General features: G+C 46.1%; 1 protein-coding gene across 2 annotated transcripts in view; it reads left to right on the top strand.

The window, feature by feature from the left end:
• The window catches only part of ISM1 (isthmin 1), a 39,675-nt gene extending 31,196 nt beyond the window's left edge, over positions 1 to 8,479 (top strand). Inside the window, exons 5-7 of one of the 2 annotated variants that reach the window (XM_038133833.1) lie at positions 2,677 to 2,820; positions 5,300 to 5,389; positions 7,048 to 8,479. In XM_038133833.1, coding sequence (XP_037989761.1) covers positions 2,677 to 2,820; positions 5,300 to 5,389; positions 7,048 to 7,565 — 752 coding nt within the window. In that variant the 3' untranslated portion in view covers positions 7,566 to 8,479. Of the gene's footprint in view, positions 1 to 2,676; positions 2,821 to 5,299; positions 5,390 to 7,023 lie in introns of both variants that reach the window. The other variant, XM_038133832.1, reaches the window with a different exon arrangement.
• The last annotated feature ends 9,860 nt before the right edge of the window (positions 8,480 to 18,339 follow it).

Raw genomic sequence — 18,339 nt, 5'->3', positions numbered from 1 at the left:
AACAAGGTTTCATATTTATTTTTAGAGTAAGGGTAAGTACAAATTTAGAATCGTGTGGTGGTTTGGGAACCAGAATACAGCTATTGGATAAATAAGCAAGATCTGAAACGTGGTAGTATTTGGTGGATGCACAAATAAGATGAGTTATGTTGGTGCATGTGTGGGGAGTGGCGTGTGCAGCAGGAACATTGTGTATTTGTGTGTGTAATATTCTTCCAGATGTGTCATGGGGAAAACAATTGTTTTCAGCTTGTTGTATGAAATAGTTGCAGAAACTAGAAACAGAGAAGAGCTACAGCTATTCACTGCCCTGACAGGCTGTGACTATCCACATGGGAATTACCCAAGGGAGGTGAGCTAAACTGTGCTCACAGGAAGAGCCCCTTAAATTTAAGTTGTGTGTAAATACAGACTACTTTTAGTCAGAACAAGGTGTCAAAGCCATGGTACTTTTACCCTGGCATTTCTCTTGTTATTCCCCAAATGCTGCAGAGTGCCTGGGTAAAATAAACTTTTTTTTTCCATTATTTGACTGACGTGAAGTAGTAGAATCATAAAAATCAAGAGAGAGTTTTTATGGAATAGCATGTTTAAACATGTACATATGTATTAAATTTTGTGGCCAGAAGATTAAAGTCTATCCATTCTTTTTGCACCTACATTTATTTGTGGGCAGGGTTTATTGCCAAGAATTCATATCTTAGGTAGATATTCATAAAAGTTAATTGTGATAGAAAAATCATAATAAGAATTACAAATATGAAAATAGGAAGAAGGGGTTGAGCTGCAGCTGAAAATCTAACATGGTACATTCAATAGTGTACTTCATAGTGCACTGTAAACACTAGGTAGGTCGGTCTAAAAATTATCCCAGAGCTCCCTGCTGCACACCAGAGCATGCAGCTAACGGGAAACAGCTCCTGGCCTTTTGTCTAACCTAAAATGCTGGCCTTGTCCAGGAGGATGCAGTAGCAGCTCCTGCCCATGAGGGGTGTAGATGTTCCACTGTAGATGTTCCACTGACATGTTCGTGCCTTTCCTGTGTGTCTCTCTCCCCTCCTGCCACTGCCAAGGGCTCTTCCTGCCCTTCCTGGGTGTCCTGGGCTGGGCTGTTTGACAGGCATTGCACCTGCTCACCTGCCTTCCTCCTCGCCAGCCACATGGAGATAAAAGAATTGGAAAAGAGCTGGGAAGAAGAGCCAGGCATAGTGGGCAGATCACATTTTCCTGAGACATCTGATGCCTTTTTTTGGACTGTTGTGGTGCCTGCCTGCTGGCAAATCCCAGAACCACAGGTCTTGCACACTGACATTAGCCATGTTCACACCCACATCCCACCGCAGACACCTGATTCCAGTGTGGTGGCTTCCCCATCATCAGCCCTGTCAGAAAAGGAGGAGAAACACATAAGGTCCTTGCCATGAGGAACTCACATCTTAGGCAGCTTGCTCTGAGTGAGATATATAACCTTCCCGTACTCCTGGCAATAAATGTTTAATAGCACCCCGCAGAGTTGTTGTCAGTCGTTACATATGGAACAAATCAAGTTACGTGTTCTGCTAACCAGCTCAGGAAGCCCACAGACAGCATGGCCCTGGGGGAAAGCGTGTAGCACAGAGGCCAGGGAAGGCAGGGATCCTCCCTGGGTCTTGCTGTAGCTTAGGTACTCTTACTTATAGAGCAGGGCTGCCTCAGAGCCGCTAAGCCAGATTTTGCTTTGCTATCAGTGGTGGTGTAACCCAAAGGAGCTACAGCTGCAAGTTATGATCACAGTAAAATATCTCCTGTAGGTTGCAGGGAAAACCATTAAGCCAAATGTTCCCTCAGCTAGGGAGGCCAGTGGGGAGGCAAGAAAGCTGGGACAGGTTCATGGGCTTTGTTTGGTGGCCTTCTCATGGTGGGCTGCGCAAATTTACGCAGCACACAAAGGAGGCTGTTTCTGAAGGGTTCAGGTACTCACAGCAGCATCAGCTTTTGTTGTGCAGACCTGGTGTCCAGTGCCTTTGGCTGCCAGAAGAAAACAAAATCATGTTTCTGTCTCATAAGGTTCCTTCTAATAAATAGTCAGATTTGATGGTATTTAGTAATTCATGTGAAACACTAAATATTGCATGTTGTTCTTGGTGCAAGAAAAGCATGCAGTTCCCTGTTCTCAGAGCAGTATTCCTGAAATATCTGTTCCCCGTTCAAGGGACTGAAAAACAAAATTGTGATTTTCACTCATGACCCTTAGCTTCCCATAACCCAACAACACGCATCTTGCCCAAAAATTGAGTGCTGTTGTGCTTCGAAAAGATGAAAAAGAAAACTCAATTTATCCTTTGCCTGATTAGTCTGTGGTCCACGAACACATTCCTATATGCAGGGAAATGACGCGAATAGATGTGTACTGTTAGTTCATGACCGAGCTTTGCAGCTGAGGATCCTCAGCAGCCAAAAGGTCAAAAGAGAAAGGAAATATTTTTTCAAATAATGTTGCGTGCGTTTCCCTGAGGAGCACCAAGTGTGAAAACCATTTAAACAGCAGGCTCGCGCCTGGCACTCGGCCCAAGCTTCAGGTAGAGACATCTGGATTCCATTCGTGCTTTGCCTTCTTAATAAAAAACACCACACAGTAGTTTTGGGCAGTAGGAGTTTTGCCTCCTCATTTCCTTGCTCGCCTTTGTCCTCCCACAGATTACGTTGATGGCGAGGGCGACTGGAGCCCGTGGTCCCCGTGCAGCGTCACCTGCGGCGGCGGCAGCCAGAAGCGCACCAGGTCCTGCGGGTACGCCTGCACGGCCACCGAGTCCCGCACCTGCGACAGGCCCAACTGCCCAGGTGGGAACTGTTCATGGCAACTGCTGCCAGGGGAAGCAGGGATAGGTGGGCGGGGGTGGAAAAAGCCCTCCTGCGCACAAAGCCTGGGGCGTGTATGCTCCATGGCAAGGTAAGGGCGCCGATGGGAAAAAAAAGATTTTCAGGGCTGTTTATGCATAGTAATGATACGCTGCTAGGTGCAGTGCACCATCCCCTGGGACTTAAAAGTACAGGCTTTCTCTAGGTCATGGCAGTCATTTGTGTGTGTGGCAGTCATATTTTCTGGAAAATCCCTTTGCCCAGGATTCTTCTCCTGGGAAGCTGAGAAGCCTCAGAGAAAAAGGAAAATAATAATATCTCATTTGCTTCTCCTGTGTTTTGCTGCTTTGGAATGTGTTTGGAGATTGTTTATCCAACAGGTGATTGTTTCATTGGTTTCATGTTAATTGGTTTGACATAATGACCAGTCGGGGTCAAGCTGTGTCGAGGTTCTGGAAAGAGTCACGAGTTTTCATTAGTATCTTTTTAGCAATCAGTCTGCATCCTTTCTGTATTTTTTAGTATTCTTTAGTATAGCTTAGTATTCTTTAATATAATATAGTATCATAAAATAATAAATTAGCCTTCTGAGAACATGGAGTCAGATGCATCATTCCTTCCTTCATCTGGGAACCCCGCAAATACGATATTTGTGCACGAGAGTTTTGTATTCTAAAGGGTGCAATCTGCTCCCTTGAAACAAATTTGGAGCTGTTTTAGAATTTCAAACTGGCTGTGCTGTTACCTCAGTGAGCTCCTGTTTTGCTGTGAAGTGGATGGCATTGCTTGCATTGTGAAGAGGGATGAAGGAATGTATAGTTTTGGCTTTGATATATATAGAAAATATGGCCAAGGAGCCTTGCCTTAGCTCCTACCCATTCACAGGATTTGACATTTTGAAGCGTCTTTACCATCACACACTCTTCGCTTTGGCAAAATCAGAGCTGAGCACTCAAGCCTACATCATGAAAATTTGAAGCTGCTATGGAAAACTGTTTTTTAAATGTTGCTGTGTGTTTAAATTTAGACCAATTTGTCATGCAGTAGCTGCCACAATGCAGGGGATAGGTGCAAGTCCATTACTTCCCAAGATCAGAGAGAAGTAAAAACACAAGTCATGGTGGTATGCATTACTCTCAGTTTACTTAATGACTCAGAAAGGCAGAAATTTTTAAACTGGAGGTCAGGCTTTTTTTAATGGGAAGTGAAATGTCAGCAGTGCTGGAGAGGAGACTTAGAAGACTTGGTGAGAGAGTTGGAGAGAAGTTTCTGACTTGCAGATAGATCCATGTCTCCATTGCAAAGCAACAACTGCGAGGCAGTTCAGGAAAAAAATGTTTCCGCATGCTCTCATACATCCTAAAACCTCAATAATAAGGAGTTAATTCCAGAAGAAAGCAAGTAACCCCCAGTTATATTCTCTAGTATTTATTACCAGCTAGCACCAAAAAGTGGCACACTTGAAAGAATATATTATGTCATATAACAGACCTCCAACGATCAACAAGCAAAATATATTCACTCTTTGAGGCTGTGCTGACATTTTTGAAATTACAAGGTCAAAGCTCAGCTTCTGCTGTTTATAATTCCAGCAGTGAATTACTGCCTTGTAATGAGTTCTTGGGTATCTAGTATTCTACATCTAGTGCTGGAGTTAAGGCAAAACTCTATGGTAATTTTATTGAAAATTGGCCTGAGGCTGTTTTGAAGCTTTGCAAGCCACTATTATGCCCCAGTTCAAGAGACCAGGAGAAAGTTCATTGGCAAGAAGATGGATGGTGAATAGACTTCATTATTAACCATATAGTTATCACTTATTAAAGATCTTTCAGTTCTCTCTAGAGGTCTTTAATTCAATGGAGAGGAAAGGGAAAAGAAAAAACCTAAAACCTACTTGTGTTAAGCCTCCATGGCGCAGAAATGCTAGGCACGTCGATAGGCTGAACTAAAGCAGCAGCAAAAGGATGTTTACTTTGGCAAGATCATTTTTCTGGCAATCTCTGTGTCTCTCAACTGGTAGCAAACAATTAGCTGGAGGCTGCTGATATGTTGAGATCCTGATATTTTATTTGACAGCTGTAAGTGGTGGGGATGGAATTGCTTGGAGAGGTCGGTTGTCTCTCGCCTACTCACACCTTTTAACTCCCTGGCACTGGGAGAGACCAACAAGCATCAGTCTTCTTGTGACAGCATCATTCTTCCTTGGGAAATGGTTGCCCACATACAGAGATGAGCTTCCTCACCTGCCTTCAGCCCTGTCACTCTGTTTTACCTTATTAACAGCACAGATTCCTTGGTCATTATGGTTTTAAAGGAACAGTCCAGCAGCAGCTTCAGAATGGTTCCCTGCCAAAACAAAGCACCTTGCAGAGCCTGGGGAAGGAGGGGTGGCAAGGAGGCAGCTGCTTCCATTGTGTTTTAATGGGAAAACACCAGCAGCACTAACACGTGTTTGTCTTAGGGATCGAAGATACCTTCCGGACAGCTGCCACAGAAGTGAGTTTGCTCGCAGGGAGTGAAGACTTCAATGCAACCAAACTGTTTGAAGTTGGTAAGCAGCCTAGTCAATCCTTCAGTAACAGATAAGAGACTTCCTTAGGATTTTCTTAGTCCTGTGAGATCAAGAGACTGAGTTTAGCATTTAAAATGTCAATAGTAACAGCCATTTATTAGCTTGCTCACGTTTGTGATCTGAAAATTTGCTTTGGCCATAGAATCTTTCTCCCCTTAAGTCCTGTGCTTGTTTCATCATAAAAGGGTTATTTGTTGTCCTAATGCAGAAAAGAGCTGTAAGGCTCCACAGTAATGATGGGGGGGGAGGAAATCAAACACTCTTTGTTATTTTGATTAAATAGCCTCGAATGGAAGATCCTATAAAAGCATTTTCATTTCATATGAAACAATACAGAAAAAAAAGAAAAAAAAAAGAAAAAAAAGAAAAAAAAGACAATTACTTTTATGAGCATGCATTGCTTTTATAGCTCTGTGTGCTGCAGTGGGAGTAGCCAAAGCAATTTTATAGGGCATGGCTTGATTCTGAACCATCTAAAACTCAGTCCAGCATCTGCAATGCTCTGATTTCGTTCCTTCAGTGACACCACAGTGTGGCCACTCAGAGACACTGGATGCTGGATTAATTGAATAAATAGTGTAACCCAGCACCTCTCTACTATGGCAGCAGAGCACAATAGTTAATGACAGCCAGGATGACACTCTTTAAGGAGATAGAAAAACAGGACACAGATCACTAAGTAAATATTTTGCAAGAATGTGTGCTGTAAGAGTTTTAGGTCCCAGTTAGTTACTCTCCTGCAGAGTCCTCTTAAAGTAAGTATGGAGCAAGATATGCAGGCGGTTTTTGACAGCCCATAGGATGATATAGATACCTTAAATAATGTTTTAGGTAAGAGATGTTTACCTGGATTCTCCCAAGAGTCTTGCAAAATAATGAAGTGCTGGTATTAAATATGCTACTGGTCTACAAATCTCTTTAATCCCAGCTATACGTCGTGCCTCTGGCACCATAAACTCCTGCTGATGTACGGCCACTCTGATCTTATGTCACATATGCCCTTTTAGAACCTGAACCACTTTTGGCTGCATTTGCCAGTTAAGATGTCAGTCTCCATGTTTGAGATGTTGATGCTTGAAAAGTGAATATCAAATAGAAAAAAGTATTTGTTTTTTAAAGAAAGACTGAATTAGGATCTAAAATGTACTTCAGCAAGAGTAATACAGGCCTTGCTTGCCATCTTGGAATCTCTAGCATCATCTGAAACTCAATCCTTCATCATCTGACTGCCATTTTTCCTGCTGAGTGTGTTCTGACTAAGGGTTCTAACTGGAGACTGGCACCAAATCACTGTGATTTCGCTTTTTCTGCTGCTTACCAACCCGTGGTAGTGTCTCTTGTGCCACATGGGGATATCAGTAGCTTAATTAGAATTTGCCGGGTAGGAAAAGCGTCACAGATTCCTACTGGCCTGGTTCTGCCCTGTAACTCAGACTAGCACTGGAGTCAGTCACATGTGATTTTATCTGACGAGGCAGCACAGTCATGCACTGTGGGCAGGGCAGCAAACTGCCCTTTCTTTCTGCAGCAGAGCACTGGTGCTGAGCAGCTACACTTTACTCAGTTGCTATCACTGATCACACCAACTGGGATGCTGCTTAATGTATCTTAAGTTTCCGTTTCCTGCCCTGAAACAGATACTGATAGCTGTGAGAGATGGATGAGCTGCAAGAGTGAGTTCCTGAAGAAATACATGCACAAAGTGGTCAACGATCTTCCCAGCTGCCCTTGCTCCTACCCCAGAGAAGTTGCCTACAGCACCGCTGAAATCTTTGACCGGCTCAAGAGGAAGAACTTCCGCTGGAAGGATGCGAGTGGTCCAAAGGAAAAACTGGAGATCTATAAGCCCACAGCACGGTACTGCATCCGCTCCATGCTGTCCTTGGAGAGCACAACACTTGCAGCGCAGCACTGCTGCTATGATGACAACATGCAGCTGATCACCAGGGGCAAAGGGGCAGGAACACCCAACCTGATCAGCATCGAATTCTCAGCGGAACTCCACTACAAAGTGGACATCCTGCCTTGGATCATATGCAAAGGGGACTGGAGCCGCTACAATGAAGCCCGGCCTCCCAACAACGGGCAGAAGTGTACAGAAAACCCGTCAGACGAAGACTACTACAAGCAGTTTCAAGAAGCAAGGGAATACTGAGAAGACTTTCCTTTTCTTCAGATGCAAAATAGCATTCGTTTCCTGGATGCCAAAGAACTGATGATGGCTGCTGCACTGGCTCCTCGACAGGGGTTGGTCAGTTCCTTTCTAATGAATGTATATAGTTGTAATATAATACGTAAGTATTTTTCACAGTGTGTGTAATTTATAAACACATATCTCTCTGTCTCACACACACCTATTTTTGCATACAGACATACATAAGTCTTGTCCTGATAGGATTTTATACTGCAATAACGTTCATGTAATAATGTGCATTTCATTTTATTTCCCATCTGTAACCTAATGAAGGGGGCTGGGGGGTAGCTGCCATCACCATCAGGCCCCAAAGCCCCAGCTGAGGAGGCACATACTTAAAAGTTGTTATAAACAATAGGATTGAAGAATGTACTCTTCCATATGGGAATGGTTTACAAGATTAATGCACCTACAGCATCAGTTTTCTCTATAATTGGTTTCATGACCAGTCATATCTAAGGAGGGAAGAATTTTTTTTGGAATAGTCAAAAGTGAATATAGAAAATCCCTACCAATTTTTCTCTTGGAATTCTTCCTGTTACCTTCTAGCTCAGGTATTTGCAGTCCACCTGGGGTAGGCTTGCAGGAAGATGTAGCTGTGGTTTTCCTGCGGGCCAGAAAAATGTCCTGGTGCGGTGGTTCTGCAAGAGTTACAAACAGCCCCCTCCTGGAGACATCTCTGATATGGAGCTGCAGCTGCTGGGGCTTACATCTCCAGAGCAGCTGTGAACCTGTGAACTGAGCATGCTGTAAGTCTTTGGAGGAGTGAGGGCAGAGAAGGAATCCATGTCAAAGGACCAAAAAGATCACAGTTCCTTCCCAGTTTTTAATATGAAGAATGTTCAGATCTGCTTGTTTCTTTCTTTTAAGAAAAGGAAGTTTATTTAGGGAAGTTGTTTTAGAGAACAGTAAAACTGGAATCCACAAGTTCCCTGGGATGAAAGATGCAACCAGCTCTTTTCACCCATTTTTCTCATGCTGAATGCAGTGTCCTACAGCAGAAGCTATTCTTTAAGGGAAGCTTTCTGGGAGGAACTACTGGTGTCTTAAAGTGTCTTAATTTTTTTAAAAAAAGCTAGCATTATTTTTGTAAAGTATTTATTGAATTGTAACAATGACTCACATGTGGGATGTATCTCTGACATAAAAGGTTTCTGTAGATGGAACTTGATTTCCAAGAACACAACTGTTGTTAGGCAAAGGTTTTATTTCCAAATTTTTATAAAGTGCAGGTTTACAAACTGTCATGAAGCAGCTCATATCTGCATTCTGATGAAAGATTAAAGTTCCACCCTGGGTAAATAAATATTTGCAGTTCCATCCTGTGAAAGACTGCCTTGCTGCAAGTCAGTGTGTTCATTTGGAAAACTAAGGCTAAATGTCACTAGAGCAATGCCTATTTTGGGGTTATGTGGTCTGACACACATGTATGGAACCTCACACAGAGTTAAAGCTGACCGGCATTGCAGTCAGTCTGAGCTCACAGATTCAAGACAGACATAAAAGGCAATTCCCTCTGCTATATACAGGCACACACGCAGATGACATTTAAGCTCCCTTCCAACCCAAGCCCTTCTATGGCTTCCTGTAAATCTTTTCTGTGTCTCTGTTGGCCTCTCGGGTCAGGTTGGTTGCAAGCTCATGGACGCACACGTGCGTGGTGCCAGAGACACAACAACCCTGCTGGCCTGGGCACGGCCAGCTCTGTGTTGGTCTGCCCAGGTGGTGCCAACCAGGGCTTCAAAGGCCCTCTGGGCTGTGCACACCCAGTCTGACCTGTGCTGGAGGCTCTGCCACATCTGCTGGGCTGCAGAGCCCCAGCACTGTGCTCCAGGTCTCCAGAAACGCAGCGGTCTGGGCAGAGCCGCTGCACATCTGCGCCAGCGACGGCTCTGCTGAGGTCACCTCGGCAGCTGGAAAACTTGGCCGAGTCATCGGAGCATCCCAGATCCAGGCTTGGGTTGGTGGGGAAGACGTGGATATGTTCTAGCACAAGCTGGTAGTAACAAAACATGGTTGGTTGGGAAAGAGGGTAAACATAGGGATCACCCCTTATTTTTTTATAGAAACCAGATTTTGTAAATACTTGCAAGGTCATACGAAGGCGCCACTAGCTCGTGGAGCCAGTTAAATTGACAGCAGATGGATGAAAGGCACAAGGAACTCCAGGATCACTTCACAGGGAAGACAGGTATTTTCAGGGAGAAAGCTCTGCTTCTTACTTAACAATGTGGGGGGCGACAACATTCTCAGGTTTCTCTGGGAGAGAGAGGAGAGAATTGGTCACGATTCTTGAAATATAAAACACATCCCTGCCCCTTTGCGGATTAGTAAATTGTGGTGCTGTTGAGAAATGCTACTACACTATTAATACAGAACATAGCACATAAAGTGTCAGGGAAGAGGAAAAATTATTCTAATAAATGAAATGACGCACAAAGTTTCAAGTCCTACCACTCATGATTTGCCAAGGCTGGAAACTCTGAGGGAGCCAAAGAACTTCTGATAGGACCTACCAGGTGTTTCATTGGATGAGTCCTGGAGAGCAGATTGACATAGTCTGTTTCCCCAAGTAAGAGTCTTTATTAAAAGCAAAGTCTGTCCTACTTCATAATAAATTATGATCCATTCAGAGCTGGGCTGCTTAGTTTATTTTGTTTTCTGTTTTCTTTATCTCCTTTCCAGTGACCAAAACTGTACATTAAATGCCTTTGTGTAGTAGACTTTAGCAAGGTGATGGACATTACCATGGCCAAATTCAGCTCCATCTTTTAGGTATAGGCCCAAGGAAGGGTTTGTGCCCCACATTCCCAGGCTCAGGGCGGTGGTTAGGAGAAGCTGTTGTTGTGTTTCTTACGTTACCACAGAAAAGACATATTGGAACACTCAACCAAAGGCATGGGGGGGAACAATTGATTGAAACAAGCAGAACTGAACAGGGAAACTGAAACAAGGAACCAGTCAAGTCATCCAACTTATTTTTAACCCCCGATCAATCAGCAGATACAGATTAGAGCACAGCTTCTGAGTCAAGTTGGTGGGAATGAATCAAGCTGGCACAGCTGCTGTGAAAGATGTGTGGAGCAGTGCCCCGAGGCAGCCATAAATGGATTGAATTGTACCTTTGATGGTTAAAAGGATGAGTGGGCCTGGCTTCACATTGCCCGGACAGCTGCTGAGCAGCAAAATTCCACTAACATAACCCACAGTGATGCATATGGGTTATAGGACAATATAGAGAAAACCAGAACCATGCACACATCCAGGAATCCCCACAGCCCTGCATTAGTTACCAGCTGCTTTTCCCCCCTCCTGCTGTGCAGACTGGTTAGCACTGTCAACACAAGGCATTCTTTGGAAAAATGCTGGTGAGCTCCTGGGGCTGTTCCAGATACAGCGATCACAGTGAGGTTGGAGGGCTGCTTGCAATGAGTTGCTGATGCACCTGACACCTACATCTGAGTGGGGCCATGCCAGCTGAAGGCAGGAAAGGGGGAAAGTTACCTTTTCCTGTTGAGGAATCTGCCCTGCCTGAATGGCAGGGCCTTAATGCCATGGTGTGTTGTTTGTGATCTCTCTTGGTGGTGGTGGGGAGGCAGTGAGGGAGAGCTGAGTGGTGGCCCAGGGAGCTGCCTCCTCTGAGGAGCCACTGGCGCTCCCCCAGGCCTTCCATTTCTCCCCTTCCTTCTCCAGCAGGACATGCCTGGAGCCACCCAGCAGCCAGCACGGCTCACAGCAGTTTGGCTTTGGCTCAGCAGCAGAGTCACACACTCATCCATCCCTGAAGAAAGTCACATTCAGGCTGGACAGAGCACACAGAAACCTGGCGCCTGCTGTTCCTAGCAGAGGCAGGGAGCTGTCAGGGCAGGGAGCCTGCTCATAACCCACCCAGCTACTCTGCAGCTCCTCTGTCACCCACATGCAGCACTACACAAGGGGCAGTGACGTGGCAAGGCTGTTTCTCACCCAGAGGAAGAAACCTGCAAAGCAGATATGGACAAACTCGAATTTCTTCATGCTCACTGCATCCACCTGCGCAGGCACCAGCACGGCCACGTCGCTCCCCTCCAAACACACAGAGCCCAGCACGCTGAGGAGGGACAGCATCAGCAGGAAGACCACCAGAATAAACATGACGCTTTTCCCAGCAAACTGGAGTGAGTGTGTGTTGCCACCTGGCTCCATGGCATTTCTGTGCCAGCTGAAAGGGCATGTGTTTTTCTATCACCAGTTTCCCGCTTCTTTACCTTTGTAACTTGTAATGGAAAAATGTGTGGGCAGTTTCCATTATGCCTGTGCTGTTTCAGACAAATTAAGGGGTTGGCTAAGAAATCACTGGTTTCATATTTCATACAGAAAACACACACATGCATATATTTATATGTCTATGTAAATTAATTTAGGATATCCTCTAGTCATGTGCTGTGCAGCAGTTCGCTGCCGAGTGGTGCCTGCAGGAAGGGTCCCACAGCAGAGCATTTCCTTGGAAATGCCTCCTGCACAGGGCATGAGGCTATTTTTGCACTTGCACAGGGGGGAGAAGGGCCAGGAGGCTGAAATGGCAGCAGTCATTCTTCAGCTCTGTCTCTTACTTTATGAGTGGCAGGTTTATTCATTTTTCCTTTTCAGCTGCGCTGCTAAAGCCACAGAGGCCTTTTATGAGTGTGGTAATTTTCTATCAGTTCAGGGTGTTATAAAGTTTTTCTTTATTTATTCTCTATCACAACAAGGATCTGGGAGTGGGGGGGATTTTTAAACATACAGAGAAACTTTTCATTCAGTACATTGCCCAATTTGTAAGGGGTTCAGAATGTTATATTCTTGAAGTGATAGCAATATTGCACAGGTCAGAGTGGCCAAACTGAACACAGCTAAGCGTGGGTGGCTCTAGTCTTCAGAGAAGTGCTTAGATAATATTTCCTTTTTAAAACTGGGCAAACAGAATTACATGTGTTAAATGTCAGAGCTTGCTGTTTATTATGGGTCTCACCGACACTTTGCTTAAAGTGGAACAGTGCTTCACTTATGGATTTCAGGAGGACTCTGGTAAGACTCTGAAACATGCCTGAAGCAAGAGACAGCATGTGCACACCATGGTGGTGGATACAGGATGTGAGTCAGAAAGTTTGGGGAGCAGAGAAGGCTTGGGAACCAGTTCCCAGTCCAGGCACCATATTCCAGGCTGGCTCCTGCCTCTGCACAGCTGAGCTTGAGCCATGTGCTGTGCTTAGCCCTTTCCTTTGTCCCCAAATCCAAACTGCAGCCATTCCCCTTTCCACACTTCCCAGGGGCAGCTCTTGAGGGGATGTTGCTGAGCCATGAAACACAGAACTAGGACACAGCTGGCCTTGGAAAAGCCCCATCTGCCTGAGTAGGGCTCCCTGAGCCGGGTAAGGAAATGGGAGAAGTGCAAATGAGCTGGACCATGCAGACACAGGGATTCCTGTATCCCACTGTTTCTGGCAGTGTTTTCCATCAAGCACTCAATGGGGAGCACCTTCTAATCACAGGGCAGCCCGGCTTCATACATCTCCTGCCTGCCAAAAATGAGGGCAAATCTTAAGCAGCCTTGCAGCACTGCTGCAGTTCCTGTTACCCCAAAAAGGACAGGGGATCCAGCCTGGCATGACATCTCCATCCAGGAGTCAGCTCCCACCGGGAGGCAGAAGCACGGCTCCATCTCATGTGCAAACGTTCCAGATATTCCAGTACAAACAGCAAATGACAACTTGGAGAAACAGCAAGGTCTGCCACTACTGCCCTGCAGCAGTAACCACATCTGAACACTCTGAATTTGGTGCATCAGGTCTCCTACACATCTTACAGCCTGCCTGGGAAACACCAAGGAAGAGTGTGGATACAGGAAGGGTCTCTTTGGGTTGAGAGGATGCAGTAACAGGAATGGGAAGAACCTCTGTCCAGTGTGGGGAGGAAAGAACAGTGCATTGAATTACAAAGTGTTCTCATTAAGGGTGATCCCAATTTTAATGATATCCTGAAGGAGGGTGCTCTCAGAGAGGGGCAAGCCAAAAGGAACAAAGCAAGTCTTGAAAAGGAGCTGAGCAAAGAAAACACAGTGTCTACGTCCAAAGCACTCTAAGGATTTCCCTTGCCTGGCTGTCCACTGACAGAGCCATTCCCCAAATATTTCACCATGTGTTGAATCACCACTAGGTACACAATCCCAGAAAATCACAGTTAAAAGGTGCAGCTGGCAGATGTAAGGGAAGGAAACATTCCTGAGCCGTTTTCCTGAATGACAGCACCCATGGCCACATGCTCCGAGACGCCGCGGCACAGCGGTGGCTGCACCACAGCTTCCAGCTGCCCACTCCAGCCCCATGGCAGTGGTTAACCTTGACAAATAACTGTGTTTTGCCCTTGCCCATAGTGGCACAGCTCTCAGTACTCCTGTAATTTAGTGTGGCTTTTGCTCAAAAGGCCAACCCTCTTCCTCCGAGCCCCACATCAGCCCCCCAGGCCAGCGGGTTTGTCCCCTCCCAGTACCACTGGCAGCACAATGGAGCACTGGCACGCAGACAGGAGGCACGGAGGCTGGAGGTGGGGGAGGAAGCTGACTCAACCTCAAACACAACCGCATCCATCATTGCCAGGCTGGGTGGCCTGGTTGGAAAGGCTGGGCTGTTTGTGCAGCCGGTGGGATTGCCCCACGGATTCACTCTGTGAGCCAGAGGGAAGGCAGTGGTGTGCTCCAAGTCTGACTGTGCAGCACTGGTGGGGAGGAGGAAGGTGGGAAGCCCCAGAGCTGTGCACTTTTAGATCCAGCTGTATACAAGAGCCAGTTCTGCCAATCTGAATCCCAGTCCTGGGATGGAAGCAGCACCCAGACAGCCACACAGGGAGCTGGGCCCAAAGGAACACATGGAAGGAGAGCCCAGCTTTGATGTCTAAGTCACTCTCAGGGTGTGTTTGGTCTGCATTTGAAAGGAGGTGAGGCCAGACAATTCAGGAGAGGAAATCTGCAAGGCCAGGGAATCCCACAGGACAACCTGCTCCATCTGACACTTCCAGGCTGGCATTCTACCATGAGCTGCAGAAGTCATCTTGAACAGAGCTTGAATAGGGTAGAGCAAATTGCATAGAAACTGTGAGATTTTTTTTCTTCCCAAGAATATCCACCTATTTCTCCCGCAGATTGCCTTCTGCAAAACTTCCCAATACTTTCAGCAGATGTAGAGCTGCTCTCCAACATCTTCAAATCCGGAGCCCTCTGGAGAGAATCATGGTTTGGGTTGGAAGGGAGCTCAAAGCTCATCTGGTTCCTCCCACCCTGCCATGGGCAGGGACAACTTCCACTGCACCAGGCTGCTCAGAGCTCCATCTAACCCAACCTTGAAAGGTTCATTGGCAGCAAAACCTAGAAGGGAAACAGCAGCATTATGACTTCCCCATAGCTCAGTCACCACCATGTCAGTGCACCCCCAAAAATGCCAGGAGCTGCCAGGCTCCTTCTGAGCCATCAATCCCAGCTTTCCTGCCTACTGGCAAAGTTTTTTAAGTCAGGCCAGGTGTGGACTTCAATGAAAAGGCTTGAAAGCCTTCTCTAGGAGACACTCATCCAATATGCTTGCTGCTAACCCTGGGGCACAGAGGACAGCCCCTCTCCTACCACGGACTTGCCCTGTGTTGGCTTTCCAAAGGCCTCACTGCATCCCTGAGCTCTCAGGTCTGGCAGCACAGCTCAGCACCACCGGCATTGCCCTCCACTGGCCACTGCATGGCCTCTGTTCCAAGACACTTCTCATGCTGGACTTTTTTTGCTTTTTTTAATGGGAAGAGAGACAAATCCAGACCCCCTGTATGAAGACAATTTGTCTCTTCTGGGTGAGTGCCAGCAAGAGGAGAGTACTTTATACATATGGGCTCGCTTTCATGTTTGATTGCTGGACTAAGACCACATTGTTGTCCAGCTCAAGGGAGGGAGAAAAAAAGAGCAAAAACCACACAAATCAGGAAAGCATTAGGTAGACTTAGCTCAGAATACATCTTCTGACCAAATGGAGAGCAATGCTTTTTCATATAATTAGACCGTCTGCTGGAAGTCAAACAGAGCAAATGGTGACACTTTCAGTGCTGTGGGAGCTGTGCACTCCCCAGGAGATGGTCACACCTTTCCCACAGCATTAGCTGTCATCCCTGAACAGGTTGTGAAGGGAGGCTGTGGTTTAGAAAACCCTCAGAAGCTCCTTCACTTCATTGCAGTTCCAAATGCCATTCCTCTGCCACAGAATCACAGAGTGGTTTGGATAGGAAGGGGCTTCAGAGATGATCCAGTTCCAGCCCCTCTGCCATGGGCAGGAATACCACCCCCAAAACAGGTTGCTCAGGCCCCCATTTACCCTGGCCAGTCAATGCAGGAAGACAAGGTGTGAAAACAAACCCTGACTGATCAAAAAGCATTTGAATATCCTCTTCAAATTTGCATAAGCAGAGCAAAATGCTGCATTTGGCAGTAAAGGGACAGAGGCACAACCAGCAGGAGAGCAGATCCAGTGAGTGGGACTGTAGCAAACACTGTAGAAAACACTCTTTACTGAGTGTAACAGAGTAAATGTTCTTCCAACAACAACCTTTCTGTAATGGGAGTGGCACAAATGGCATTGAAACACGCGGGCACAGCGAAGGGAACTTGAGCCTGACACCCGTATTTCTGCTTGTGGCAAGCAGTGGGCATACAAAGGGCCAGAGCCTTCAACCCCCAAAGCCAGCAGCAAGGCTCAAACCATCCCTAGCCCAATCTGCTGTTTCAGGAATCAACTCTTTACCGAGAAGAAGCAAGTAAACATTTTCCGTCCTCTTCTCTTCCTAGACATGAAGCAAGAGTAACTTGTAAATTGCTTCCAGCAACTTCGAGACAACAAGGGAACAAACAACTATCAACAGGCATTACACTCATTGCTTCACACGAAAACAATTATGAGGCTGAAGGGATCCTGACAGGCAATTGGAAAACAGTCCTTTTTATGCTAAATTTACTGTATTTTAGTCCAATTTTCCATGATTTAAAATGTGCGATGCAATAAAGAGCTGGAATGCCTTCTTTTGTCACAATATTTCACACCCAAGGCCTCAGAGCACTTTTGTGAATCAACCTCTGCAATAGTTTTGCAAAGCCAATGGTTTAGGAAGCAATGAACTGGAAATAAAGGGCAGTTTCCAGAGCTGTTGGTGGTCACAGAGGAGCCTAGAAAAAAAAAACCAAAGCAGCATCCCAATATCTGGGCTCCCTGATGCCGTGCCCTCCTTGGGCAGATGTCTGCTGACAGCCACCAGACCTCCTTATCTGGAGCTGGAGCTCCTCACATGCATGCCCTGGCTGCACTGCATCCCAGCAATGAAAGAAATGAGGAAAGAGGGGTGAGATGGGTTCACTGAGGGAGGAAAACATAGGAGGTGAAACGTTGCACATTTTGCAGCATTCCAGATTCTTCCTGGGAAGAAAACAGTGTCCAGTGCCTTGGCATCACTGCTGAGCAGACCACAGCTAAGTGGGACTATTTGAGGGTCCCAGTTCAATCCCCCTGGACAAGCTGCAAAAGCCAGTTGTAACCAGCACTGTAGGCAAAGGGCTCAAAGCCTGAGCAGACAGGGGGCTGTGCTGCTTTTGGGGGATCCCACACATATGGGGGAGGTTTTTTGTACTTCCACGCAGAGGAACTTGCCTGTAACTGTAGGCCATGGTCACTCAGATTCCTTAGATTATCAGCACATAACCAAATGTTTTCGGGGTTAAACTGGTAGCTTAACAGTTGCCTATGCCTAACATATGCCTAGAGCAGAGCCCTTCCTGAGATAATTCACAGAATCCTGGAATCATTAAGGTTGGAAAAGACCTCCAAGATCACCAAGTCCAATCTTCAACTGAATACCTCCATGTCCACCAAATCATATCCTCCACCATTGGCAGGATTTCTCATCAAAATAGGGAAGGAGTTGAGGCCTTTCTACTAACACAGACTTTCTCAATGTGTTAAAACCAAAATCAATGATGTACCAAGGCTTCTTATGAGCCACAGTCAGCCCCTACACAGTGGGACAGGACAGGCTTTAGCAGGAAGATCACAACCATACCTTGGTGTGGTTCTCCATACTCAGAATGTTTCTATGCCACTATTACAAAACATCTCCAAGTCCCTCTTGGGGATCTCAACTCAACAAATATTCATTACCTAATTTCCCCATAGCTTTTAAAGCATGATGGTAATATTAGGAAAATTCATGGTGTCAAGAGAATTAACCTGGCTAAAGGGCTGGGGCAAAACTGGGACCTGACTGCAAATCCCTTTTCCCACAGGGCTCCATCTTTACTTCCAAAAGCATCACTATGAAAGATCACTGAAACACAAGTGGTATTAATGCTGGTATTTCTGAAGATTCCAGTAACTGAGTCTCATGTCCACCAGTGGTTTAGACAGAAACTGAGCAGCCACCAGGGCTTGTGAGGCAAAAACCAGTTTGTGCCCATGTTAAACACTGTCCACACCTCAAGGCAGCACACAGAAAAATCCTTCAAAGAACTGGGAACGGGTGGATGCAGACAGTGCACACGGTGCAGGATTTGCCTCTCTGCAATGTGCCACTCACAGATGACACATTGTCCTGCATCCAGGAGGGCTTTGTTCTCTCTGGGGTGAAATCTCAGCCTTCAGTTTGTTAAATGCAATTGCAGAAGCTGGAAGGGTGAGGCACAAAGCCAGTTGTGTGAGCACAGATA

This window comes from Motacilla alba, chromosome 3 (assembly GCF_015832195.1).
Source record: "Motacilla alba alba isolate MOTALB_02 chromosome 3, Motacilla_alba_V1.0_pri, whole genome shotgun sequence".
NCBI lineage: Eukaryota > Metazoa > Chordata > Aves > Passeriformes > Motacillidae > Motacilla > Motacilla alba.
Note: the sequence above shows the minus strand (reverse complement) of the source record. Positions and strands in the feature narration are given on the sequence as shown.